Genomic DNA, 12,223 nt, shown 5'->3' with positions numbered 1-12,223 from the left:
ACAGTTGTGTCTGTTATATTTATAACCCGGCAGTAAAGATTGTCTCTCTGAGCCAACAACGGATCTTTGGTGTGTCTTACCACTTGAAAGGCTCGGCTCCGCACAATATGACTCCCAGTAATTGTTTGGAGTCTGCGTCTGATATTAACCATTTCCATGCTGATAGGACTTTCTCTGTGTGCCACTGATATCCTTTATTATGGCACAGCAGGAAATCGCGCTCATATCGTTTGCATAGGCAAATTATTCAAGCTTTTGGAAAAAGAAAAAAAGTTGGCTTGCCTGTCAGAACAGGGTTAGATTACAGAACATTTCGTTTCCAGATCCTTTAAATAGAAAATTGTTGTTTTTGGACTTTTGATGACATGGCAAGTTTTTCCGGGGGCTGTTGCAGCACGTCTAAGAACCAAACAGCTGTTGCGAAGTGCAAGGAAGAAAAAAAAAAAAAACATTATGTTTTAAATATGCAGGGGAAGCAGAACTTGAATGAATCTGACCTAGCTTAAAAGCAAGTAAAAAGAGTGCTGAAGTACCTGTGTTAGAGCCCATTCACACACCACCATGCACATTATGCTCTGTTAAAGAGGAAGTAAACCCCAATGGGTTTACTTCCTCTTTTGCTCCCCAAAAGGCCTGCAAATTAAAAGCATAATGGGCTAGTATGCATCGCATACTAGCCCATTATATGACACTTACCTGCATACTAAGCCCGTGCTGTCCCCTGTGCAGGCCGCGTCCATCTTCGCTCCTCTTCCTTCCAGGGCCATGGACTCCGGCTCTGGGACTGGCTGGAGTCGCGTGACGTCACTCCCGCTCATGCGCCCGTCATTGTCGACACACGCTGGGGAAGAAACGGCACGGTGGTCTGTTTTTCTTCACAGCTTGGCGCACTACAAGTGAAATATCTCCTAAATGGCGCACGTTTAGGAGATATTTCCACTATCTATAGATAAGCCTTATTCAAAGCTTACCTGTAGATACAAGACAAACAAATGGGTTTACAACCACTTTAAGGGGCAGTGCAATGTGTTGCATTGCACTGTTTACTTTCTTTTTTTTTACGTTGTTGGAATGCCATATAAAATGACATTTCATTCAACTTTGTGTAGTGTGCCGCCACAACACATTGCAGTGCATGAAAATGCATCCTGTGTTTCATTCAGCGCATGGAACTGCAAATTGCATTGTCTTTTGCATCTATCTATCTATCTATCTATCTATCTATCTATCTATCTATCTATCTATCTATCTATCTATCTATCTATCTATCATCTCTATCTTATCCTATTCTATCTAATCTATCTTATTGTCAACCAGGGTTCCAGACATTGCTAGGAGTTCCTTGAGCTTGTGGCTGATTGACCTCCCATCTGATGGTGCCAACAACACATGGCAGCAATAGTATTTTTAGTCGGTAGGGGTGGCATTTCCACTACAACTGGCTAAATATTGAAAGGGGCATTTTTCCAACTGGCCCCCAATGAATTGGTTTATAAGGAGTTCCCTGAGACCCGACAATTATTTGAAGGGTTCCTTTGGGGTAAAAAGGTTGAGAAAGGCTGATATGCCTTATCTTATCTATCTCTAATCTTTCTCATCTAGCTAACTATCCCAGTCTCTCTCTCTCTCCCTCTCCCTCTCCCTCTCCCTCTCCCTCCCCCTTTATAAAGCCATCCTTCCCCAGTTTTCTAGGTGATGTACCCTGCGCAGGATTGTGTGAAGATCAGGCAATGCTTGTGTATGGTCTCATGTCCTCTCCTAAAGCCGACCCTTGTTTTCTTTGCAGGGCCCTGAGTGACAGTCTAATCAACCCTTTAGAAGGAAAAATTGAAGAGTGGAAGAAGATAGCTAGCCAGCTTGACAAGGACCATGCTAAAGGTAAGACATTACAATAGTTCCTGTATCAGTTAGGCTTGGTTCACACTGCCACGGCCTGAAAGTCACCCCACTTTTACAGTGCAACTTTGCCAGGCGACACGAGTGCAACTTTGAAGCTACTTCAGGGAATGCCTGGGTAATCTTCCTGTAATGTCGAATCCAAATCACATCAATATAGATGAGGATCCGACTTGGAGGCAACTTCCATTAAAATCTATGGGCACAAGCTGGATAGAAGTCGCCTTGAAGTAGTACAGAAACCTTTTCTAAAGTTGGAGAGACTTCAGTAGTTCTATTTAAGACCGCTCTCATTGGCTAAAATGGGATTTCACAAGTCGGATCCCAAGTCGCGGCAGCATGAACCGAGCCTTACAGAGAGTGCAATCAGAGATTAAAGCTGAGTTTTGTGTATGTATTTTTTTTTTTTTTTTTTTTTTGCATCTAGTTAGGTCCAGCTTGCACAATGTATGTCTACATATTCCATAGCAGGCCAATTTCTGTGGATGTGGAGAATCATTGTGGAAGGTGCTGCTATGAAAGTGGCCATTAGCACTTTACAGAGTATGTAATCCTTCCCCCACCCAAAGGGGCATACAGACCAATATCCCCCCCACATACTGTATACACGCTCCAGAGTCCGTTTGCTGACTGATGACCTATTAGTACGTGTTTTTGGAATCGTAGGAAAAGCACACATTCCAGATGTGGAAAGCATATACTGTATCAGTGCAGATAGCATTCCTGGTGGAATTTGATCCCAGGTAACAGCACTGCAAAACAGAAAAGCTAATCACTAAGGCTGGGCCATACATGGATGTTTTTTTTTTTTTCAAACAGCTATCGGGCTGTAAAAAAAAAAAAATGGATTTCTCCAACTATGCAAACCAAGATAGATGGAGGAATCTCTCTGCAGTGCTATTGTATTCTGACAGTTGGGACTCCTCCGCTGTCAAAATACACTGATCAGTGCTGCAGACGATTGGCTGCAGGTGCTGATCGAATTATTGTTTTCCATCAGTGCCATTCAAAAGAGTTCAGTCGTTAGATTGACTTCTTTCGATTTGGAAAAGCCATAGATAGATTGAAACTTGGCCAATCCCTGCTGAACTGAACAAGTTCCGATCCATTTGTGGCCAGCTTAAGCCACCGTAATGCCTGTTATGTTTATGGCTAGAATTCTGACTCCACTGTTTCTGCTTTGGCTCTTAAAGAATTCTAGGCAAAAAAAAAAATATCACATTTTAATACCAGTCATTCCCCTTCCAGCAACGTGACAACACCTGGCGTGAATTGGCTACAGTGTTGTCACCCTGCTTAGCCCTGGCCTGTGCTTAGGAGGAATTATCAACGCTGTCACCGCTGATAACCCTCTTCCTTCCCTGGCAGTTACTGTAGTGCCGGTTTCCAATAGGGGGCACTAAATCTACCGCAGGATCCCACCTCCTGGCTCCAAGGACCATAGACCTCTGTGGCTCTTGTGATTATGTCAGAGGAGGATTTCCTCACTTGTAGCGAAGGTAAGTGTGCAGGGGGGGGGGGGGGGGGTAGATCGGTCTTCCCACGGAAGCTGGCAGAGAAACCTGAATGGGCACTGCAGTGGCTCAGTACTTAGTAGCAGTGGCTCAGTAGCAGGGCTGAAACTACTAATCGATTAATCGACAACTATGAAATTATTATTTTCATAATCGATTACAGTAATTGGCCAGTAACCTAATGGGGTTAAAAAAACTAAAATGAGCCCTTTATAGTACAAAAAGAGCAAATAATCGCTACTGTAAATATTACTTTCACAGTTCTACAGTAAAAAAATTAACCCCTTACAAGTAGTGATTGTCTTTTTTTTGTTCAATATACTTCAATGGAGAAGCTGCAGAAAAGCATGTAATGTGTTTTTGCAGTAATTTGTGTTTTTTAATCTGCCCAACAACAAATTGGCCAAAAAAAAAAGCAAAAACGCAAATTGCAGCAAAATCGCTTGCGCAAAAATCAAAATGCATGGCAAAAAGCACTGCAGAAACAGATCAAAAGCAAACTGCATAGGTGTGTAACAAGCTTTATGCTGGCCACACGGATCAATTTTCAGACGAGAATATTCAGATGAAAAATCTTTGTACATTCGCTGAATGAAAGAATGTTGTTTGAAACTTTCACTTGTTTTTAACATTCTGTTTTTAAAATGAATGTAAATTTCTGAACGAAAATCACATACACTGTCTGAAAATTCCTTTGACCAAGAAGTTTTCTATTTCCAAATTTTCCCGTCTCTGTGGTTGAAAATGAATGTCGATTTGACCCCACTAACGATTAGAAAATAGAACAAACGTTTTTAAAATGATATTTTTTTTTGAAGGAAGACTCTTTGTTTTTTAAATAAAAAAAATTGATCTTTGAGTCTGATGATATTTACCAGATTCACCCTTTAATAGTATATACAGTATATCTCTCCTCTAATAGTATAATACAGTATATCTCTCCTAATATATACAGTATATCGCCTCTAATAGTATATACAGTATATCTCTTCTAATAGTATATACAGTATATCTCTCCTCTAATAGTATATACAATATATCTCTCCTAATATATACAGTATATCGCCTCTAATAGTATATACAGTATATCTCCTCTAATAGTATATACAGTATATCTCCTCTAATAGTATATACAGTATATCTCCTCTAATAGTATATACAGTATATCTCTTCCAATAGTGTATACAGTATATCTCTTCCAATAGTGTATACAGTATATCTCTTCCAATAGTGTATACAGTATATCTCTTCCAGTAGTATTTACAGTACATCTCTTCCAATATATACAGTATATCTCCTCTAATAGTAGTATATACAGTATATCTCTTCTAACAGTATATACAGTATATCTCTAAGAGCCCTTTCACACTGGGGCGGGGGGCGGCGTCGGCGGTAAAACGCCGCTATTATTAGCGGCGTTTTACCGATGGTATGCGGCCGCTAGCGGGGGCGGTTTTACCCCCCGCTAGCGGCCGAGAAAGGGTTAAATACCACCGCAAAGCGCCTCTGCAGAGGCGCTTTGCCGGCGGTATAGCCGCGCCGTCCCATTGATTTCAATGGGAAGGAGTGGTATACACACCGCTCCTTCACCGCTCCGAAGATGCTGCTGGCAGGACTTTTTTTACCGTCCTGCCAGCGCATCGCTGCAGTGTGAAAGCCCTCGGGGCTTTCACACTGGATACACAGCAGCGGCACTTTCGGGTCGGTTTGCAGGCGCTATTATTAGCGCAATAGCGACTGCAAACCGCCCCAGTGTGAAAGGGCTCTAATAGTGTATATACAGTATATCTCCTCTAATAGTATATACAGTATATCTCCTCTAATAGTATATACAGTATATCTCTTCTAATAGTATATACAGTATATTGCCTCTAATAGTATATACAGTATATTGCCTCTAATAGTATATACAGTATATCTCTTCTAATAGTATATACAGTATATTGCCTCTAATAGTATATACAGTATATTGCCTCTAATAGTATATACAGTATATCTCTTCTGTCTGTTATTCTCAGAGTGGATTAGATATTTTGCTCCCTAACAATATAGTTATTTATATTTACCACTGCATAGAGATATTTAAGAATAAATTGCCATTTTTTTTAAACTTTACATATTGACTAAATTATACACCACACTTTTTTTTTAAGGTTTTTAACCGATTAATCAAAACAATAATCAGCCAACTAATCGATTATGAAAATAATCGTTAGTCGCAGCCCTACCCAGTAGTTAATAGCACTGATATTCCTCCTGGGTCCAGGTATACAATCTGAGTTTGTATTCTCTTCATGTGTTTGTGTGGGCTTCCAGTGGGTGCTCCATTTTTCTGCCCAAAACATACTGATATGTTAACTTGCTTTGAATGAAGTTGATTCAATGGGGCTTGTAATGGGAGTTTTAGATTGTATGCCTTGTTGAAGAACGTGATTAGTGCAATGTTCTCTGTATAGTGCTGAGTATTATGTAGGTGGTATATGAAGTCAAGTCAAACAATTGATTAACAGTGATGGTGTTAGGAGTGCTCCACCTACATATTTTGGGTGGAGGGAGGGGAGTCGCACGCATAAATAGATCTTACCAGCGTGTTTAATGTCACTGCGATTCGCTTATGTAAAAGCGTTGCCAAGCACTTATTCCTTCACCCCACTCCTGCCTTATCTCCCTTTTTTTCTGTAGACCTTAAATGAGTAAAACACTTTTAAAACATCCGCTCCTTTACTATATCCAAGCAATTCAAACATTTTTGAAGATATAACCGTTTAAAGTAAAACAATCACCTTGTAAAACAACCCATTTAGTTTAACCCCCTTCCCGCTTGCGCTACAGCGCAGGCTTAATTTGCCGGGAGGGCGTCCATAGACCGTGATCCATTGGACTCAGCTGGTCACAAATCGGGGTAAATGGCCAATCACAGCGGCCCTTTACCACATGATCAGCTGTGTCCAATGACAGCTGAGCATGGAAGTAAACACAAGCCAGTTATCGGCTTTCCTTTCCTCACGCTGACAGGACAAGGGGAGAAAAAGAGAGCCGATAACCTGCTGATTATCAGTGCACTCCCAACAGTGCCCATCGGTGCCTCCTCATCGGTGTCACCTATTGGCGCACATCAGTGCAGCCTCATTGGCGCACATCAGTGAAGGAGAAAAATTATCGGCTTGCAAATTTTTATAACAAACTATAAACAAAAAATTCCCAGCATATATACTTCGCAAAAAAGAAAAAGCCCAGTGGCGATTAAATACCACCAGCTCTATTTGTGTGAAAAAGATTATACAAATGTCATTTGGGTACAGTGTTGCATGACCGTGCAATTGTCATTCAAAGTGCGACAGCGCTGAAAGCCGATAATTTCCAGGAAGGGGGTAAAAATGCCCAGTAGGCAAGTGGTTGAAATAGAAATTAAAGGCAAAACATTTGTATATACATATAAAACGCTATATACACCTTTCCCCCTTTTTAGAAGTGATCAAATTTGCTCTGTTCTCAGCTGAATAAGAGCTGGGGGGAGGGGAGGGGGGAGAGAAACAGCTGCACACTTATCTTCCCAGTGAATGGCTGTGCAGGAAGGGTGTGTCAAGAAAAGTCTGATCCTTGGAGGAGAGCAGGCTGAGTTGCCAGCACATCTAGAGAACTGACCATACCGTGCGCTCCTGCTTAGTGTGGTCAGTTTTTAATTAGAAAGCAGAAGGACTGGCAGGAGCACCAGTGATTTCACACAAAGGAAGCAATACAAAGAGAACAGGATACTTTTTCATACAAGTATATGGTACAGCAGGCACAGATCAGGAATAACCAAACCTGTTTTATTCTGAACATAAAAGTAAGAACGTAAGAGGTCAGCAGGTACATTTGATCATTAACCAGCAGCTGGTTAAAACATGACTTGTGTGTGGCCCTTAGCCAAACTAGCACAGAGGTCAGTTCTCCTCTACGGTCACCATGGAAGATCATGTTGATACAGCACAGACTACGCTAAAACATTTCATCTAAAATAAGAATAGAAGGATTTTAACATACAAGTTTCCAAAAGATAAGCTGCTCTTGTTACTCATAGTTTTCACCAGTCTTAACGGATAAAGTAAGTTCACCTTTGGTAACTTGTTACACCTATATTTAGGGTGTAACATTGCCAAATAGCACTTGCATGCACCCCCCAAATCCTTAATTGTGACAGTGGGCGGAGGATCCTCTCCCCACACCCTCTGTCACAATTCAAAAACAGTGCAGCCGTGCGGAGCACATCATTTGTTCACAGTTTTCTGTCAATGAATGAGCTACAATTACCATATACCATTGCGGCAGATGGGTGGTTGTTCTCAATGAACTGCAAGGGCACTGGTGAGGGTCCTCTCAGTTCATTGATTCTTCCTGCAGTTCAGTAACTGACTGCCCTTATGGGAGGTACTGGCTGACAGCTGCCTGAGAATCTGCAGTGTAAAAAAAAAAAAATGCAAACGTGTTTTACCTTCAAAAAGGTGAACTTGAGCTTTAAGTTGGCAGTAGATGTATCGTAGAAGTCAGTGGCTGTACATATGTATACACAAGTTACATATAAGCATACAACTCTGGACATGGAAATTTGCATCCAGATTTGTATGCATGCTTACACAAGTACTTGTGTATACACCCATTTAGTCACACACGGCCATTGATATCTATAGGCAGCTATACGCAGCACATGTTGGCTTCTTTGCAGGGAAATAAGCCAGAATTTACACTATAGAGCCAGATATGGCAATGTTCATGAGCCCTAAAGCAAATCTGAGTGTTGCCAGTCTAAGTCCTATCTGCCACCGTGGCAGAAGGGCTTCTAGATCTCAATGAGGCACAAGTGCTGGTGCTATAAAACATCATGAATGAAAAAATACAACATATGAATTGGTATAGGTATACCATTTGCAAAAAAGCTAACTATTAAAGTCCATAGTGACAATCCACCATAAACATATAAAATCTTCTGGTTTGATGTTCCTTCAAATACAAGCTTCACCACGAGTGCTCGTGAGGTAGATGGCAACTCACCAGAGGTGTTTGACCACTTTTTACAGTAGGTCAAATTGCGCTTTAATTGAATGGACCAGGTGGATCCTAAGTGGACATCTCTCCGCTATGAGACCCCCTTCAGTTCCTGATGACACTAGTACGGCGAAACGTACGTAGAAGCGCGGACTCGTCACTCCCGTATCCTGTATGTGACATCCATCTTTCCAGTATATCCAGAACGAGGTGTGGATCGCACGCCGCCACAATTTTGATATACCAACCCGCACATGCTGTAGACACCTTAGTGCTGGGAATAGCACAGTCACATGCGAGTGCAACCTTTGATCATTTTTAAACCATTTTTATAAAACTTACTACACTTTAAGAGCTCTTCTTTGTGTCCTTTGGTGGAGTCTGTTCCCTTATCTTCAGCCTTTCTTGGAGGGGGGGTCTCATAGCGGAGAGATGTCTACTTAGGATCCACCTGGTCCATTCAATCAAAGCTCAATTTGACCTACTTTAAAAAGTGGTCCAACACCTCTGGTGAGTTGCCATCTACCTCATGAGCACTCGTGGTGAAGCTTGTATTTGAAGGAACAATAAACCAGAAGATTTTATGTTTATGGTGTTGGGATTGTCACTTTGGACTTTAATAGTTTGCTTTTTTTTGCACATGGTATACCTATACCAATTCATGTGTTGTATTTATTTATTCATTCATGATGTTTTATAGAGCCAACGCCTTTTACCTTTGCTTATTCACTTACCAAGTTTACACTTTTTCTTAAAGGGGCAGCTATCGTATATTGTAAAATATCACTTCAGGCGCCATATTTTACCCACAATGTTTTCACAAGTGCTGTGATATCGCTGAACTTGTAGTCCTTTGTTTACTTCCTCCAGCCCCATAATAGAAGATCCGTACCTCCGTACCTCCGTACGAACCTGGGGCTTGAGGAAGAGTGCAGGAGACCATGCACTGTGCTCGAGGTGCACTGACCACAGTTGCAGTGCTCTGCAGGCATCAATCCCAGAAATGTAATATAGGCACAGTTTTTATAATATCAATGTGGGTGCATTTATTACTTTTTTGCAAAAGGTAGACTTTGCCTTTAAAGAGCTATTAAGACCACGCCGCTTTGACTAGTATATTTTAGAACAAAGGTTCTTTTTTTTTTTTCTACTTTTGTATAGAGAGAATAATGCAAACAATAGTGGGAGGTCAGGGAGGAATTCTTTTGACAAGGCCACTTTTCTCAACACCAGCTTCATTGGCAGTGGTTGAAAGTGAGCTGAATTTGCTGCACCAAATCGCATGAGATCAGCTCTGTTTAGAAGCAGCCCATTGTAGCGTTTTTCCAATGTAAAACAAAAAATTGGCTACTTATTCTGCCATGAGTCTTCATGGTTGGTAAAACAATTTAAATTGTGTTTCCAATTCTCAATTGCTTTTCAATATGTCTTACTTCCCTCTGTTCTGTGTCTGCTTCCAGAGTACAAAAAGGCCCGGGCAGAGATTAAGAAGAAATCTTCCGACACAATAAAATTACAGAAGAAAGTAAAGAAAGGTAATAGTCTATTTAATTTCTGTTGGATATTGATACTAGCTGTTACGTGTTCTGCTTCCTTCCATGTGTTGTGTTCTCCGTGTTGCCAGTTTTGTTGTCTGGGAACTTAAAGTGATATTAAAAAATAACAAATATGTTCAGCCTGGATCCTCCTCTTCTCTGGTCCCACATTGACACTCCTGGCTTCTGCCTCCTGCCAGGTGCCTCCACAGCAAGCAGTTTGCTGTGGGGGCACCCAAGCAGGCGTGCTCCCGAGCCACGGCTCTGTGTGTCCATTCACACACACAGAGCCTCAGCCCTGCCCTGCTCCCTCCGTCTCCTGATTGGCTCACTGGCTGTGATTGACAGTAGTGGGAGCCTATATACACTATATTCTGGGAAGGCTGTCCACAAGGTTTAGGAGTGTGTCTATGGGAATGTTTGATAATTCTTCCAGAAGCGCATTTGTTAGTCCAGGCACTTATGTGGACGAGAAGGCCTGGCTCGCAGTCTCTGTTCAGATTCATACCAAATGTGTTCTATCAGGTTGAGGTCAGGACTATGTGCAGGACAGTCAAGTTCCTCCACCCCAACATCGCTCATCCATGTCTTTATGGACCTGTAATATAGTGTGTGTGTATGTGTGTGTATGTGTATGTATATATATGTATATGTATATATATATATATATATATATATATATATATATATATATATATATATATATATATATATAAATAAATATAATATAATATAATTATAATATATTACAAACAACTTACATAACAGACATATAATTGAGTTGGTTCATGTGTGGCATTTAAAGGCAGTGCCCATGCAAATTTATTGGCACAATTGCTATTTGCTTTGGTGTCCATGTATAGTGGTAGGTTAGAGTTCCAGTTTTCTCCAACACATGGCAATAGCCTTCTGTACGTAGAAGAAGACAAAGCATAACCCTTTCAGCAGCAGTAGTAGGAGCCAGATTTTCTAGGATTTTCTAGGCCTAGGATGTACATCTTTGGGGAAGGACCAAGGTGGACAACTTTGTGATACTTTAATATATTTGATCATATGGTTAACAAGCACAATTTTTACATTAGCCGGGAGGTACTTTTTTTAGTGGCTTCGTAGCAGTTGATTATTTTTGCAGCTGTCGTGCCTATGGCTGTATATTTGCTCGGCACTATTCCTGGTTCTGTCACATGTCATTGTAATGAAGTGTGCTGTGATTGTCCAATGCATGATTTCTTAGATCTGTTGGAAGAGTTTGGGATTCCATGCGATGATGGCCATTCCTCAAGTTGTAGTGCAGAATGAACACTTCCTGCTTTTAGTATATACTCAGATTGATCGACTTGTTTTGTGGGGAAGGAAGTCTGACAGAGGAAATAGGAAAGGCAGGAAACGGTGGTGGTGGGCCAACTCTTCTAGTGATGAAGAGAAGCAAATTTCCAGTGTCCACGTTCTATAAGTGGTGATCCTTCGTACAATCGCCTGTTCCCACTTTGCAGTGCTAGTGTCAGACGTTGTCTTTCAAGGGTGGCCACTGCAGCCGACCTAAAGTGGTTGTAAACCTCAGATATGAAATATGAACAAAGCATATCCTTCTATAGTGTGTACTTGTCTCAATTAAGGAGGAGCTCCATGATCCTTAAAGGGGTCGTAAAGGTAATTAAAAAAAAAATATAACAAACATGTTATACTTACCTTCGCTGTGCAGCTCGTTTTGCACAGAGTGGCCCCGAACCTGCTCTTCTGGGGTCCCTCGGCGGCTGTTTCAGCTCCTCCCCGCAAGAACTAACCACCTTAATGCGAGCTCCCTCGCATAGTGGTTAGTTCTTGCGGGCGCGCTCCCATGATACAGCCGGCGGCTATAGCCGCTCACTGTATCACTCGGCCCCGCCCCCGACGCGCCGCATCGTTGGATGTGATTGACAGCAGCGCGAGCCAATGGCTGCGCTGCTTTCAATCCATCCACTGTAGCCAATCAGCGGCCAGGCTGAGCAGCAAAATGGATGTCGAGAGCGAGCGGCTGACTTTCAAGGGGTCAGGTAAGTAAAACGGGGGGGCTGGGGGCGGCGGTATTGTCGGAAGTTTTTTCACCTTAATGCATAGAATGCATTAAGGTGAAAAATGTTTTACCTTTACAACCCCTTTAAGAAAAAATTAAGTCAGCAGCTACAGATACTGTAGCTGCTGACTTTTAATATTAGGACACTTACCTGTCCAGAAATCCAGCAGTGTCTTCACCTAAGACGTGTTTTTTTTTTT

The 12,223-nt window shown here is 41.6% G+C and overlaps 1 protein-coding gene across 2 annotated transcripts in view; it reads left to right on the top strand.

Moving 5' to 3' along the window:
- LOC141113484 (protein MTSS 1-like) overlaps window positions 1-12,223 on the top strand; it is a 209,954-nt gene that overhangs the window by 138,893 nt on the left and 58,838 nt on the right. For both annotated transcript variants that reach the window (XM_073606616.1, XM_073606615.1), the window contains exons 5-6: window positions 1,787-1,878; window positions 9,896-9,970. In XM_073606616.1, the coding sequence (XP_073462717.1) occupies window positions 1,787-1,878; window positions 9,896-9,970 (167 nt within the window). The remainder of the gene's footprint in view (window positions 1-1,786; window positions 1,879-9,895; window positions 9,971-12,223) is intronic.

This window comes from Aquarana catesbeiana, linkage group LG12 (genome assembly GCF_042186555.1).
Source record: "Aquarana catesbeiana isolate 2022-GZ linkage group LG12, ASM4218655v1, whole genome shotgun sequence".
In the NCBI taxonomy this organism is placed as follows: Eukaryota; Metazoa; Chordata; class Amphibia; order Anura; family Ranidae; genus Aquarana; species Aquarana catesbeiana.
The sequence above is the reverse complement of the archived record's forward strand: the minus strand, read 5'-3'. Positions and strand labels throughout refer to the sequence as shown.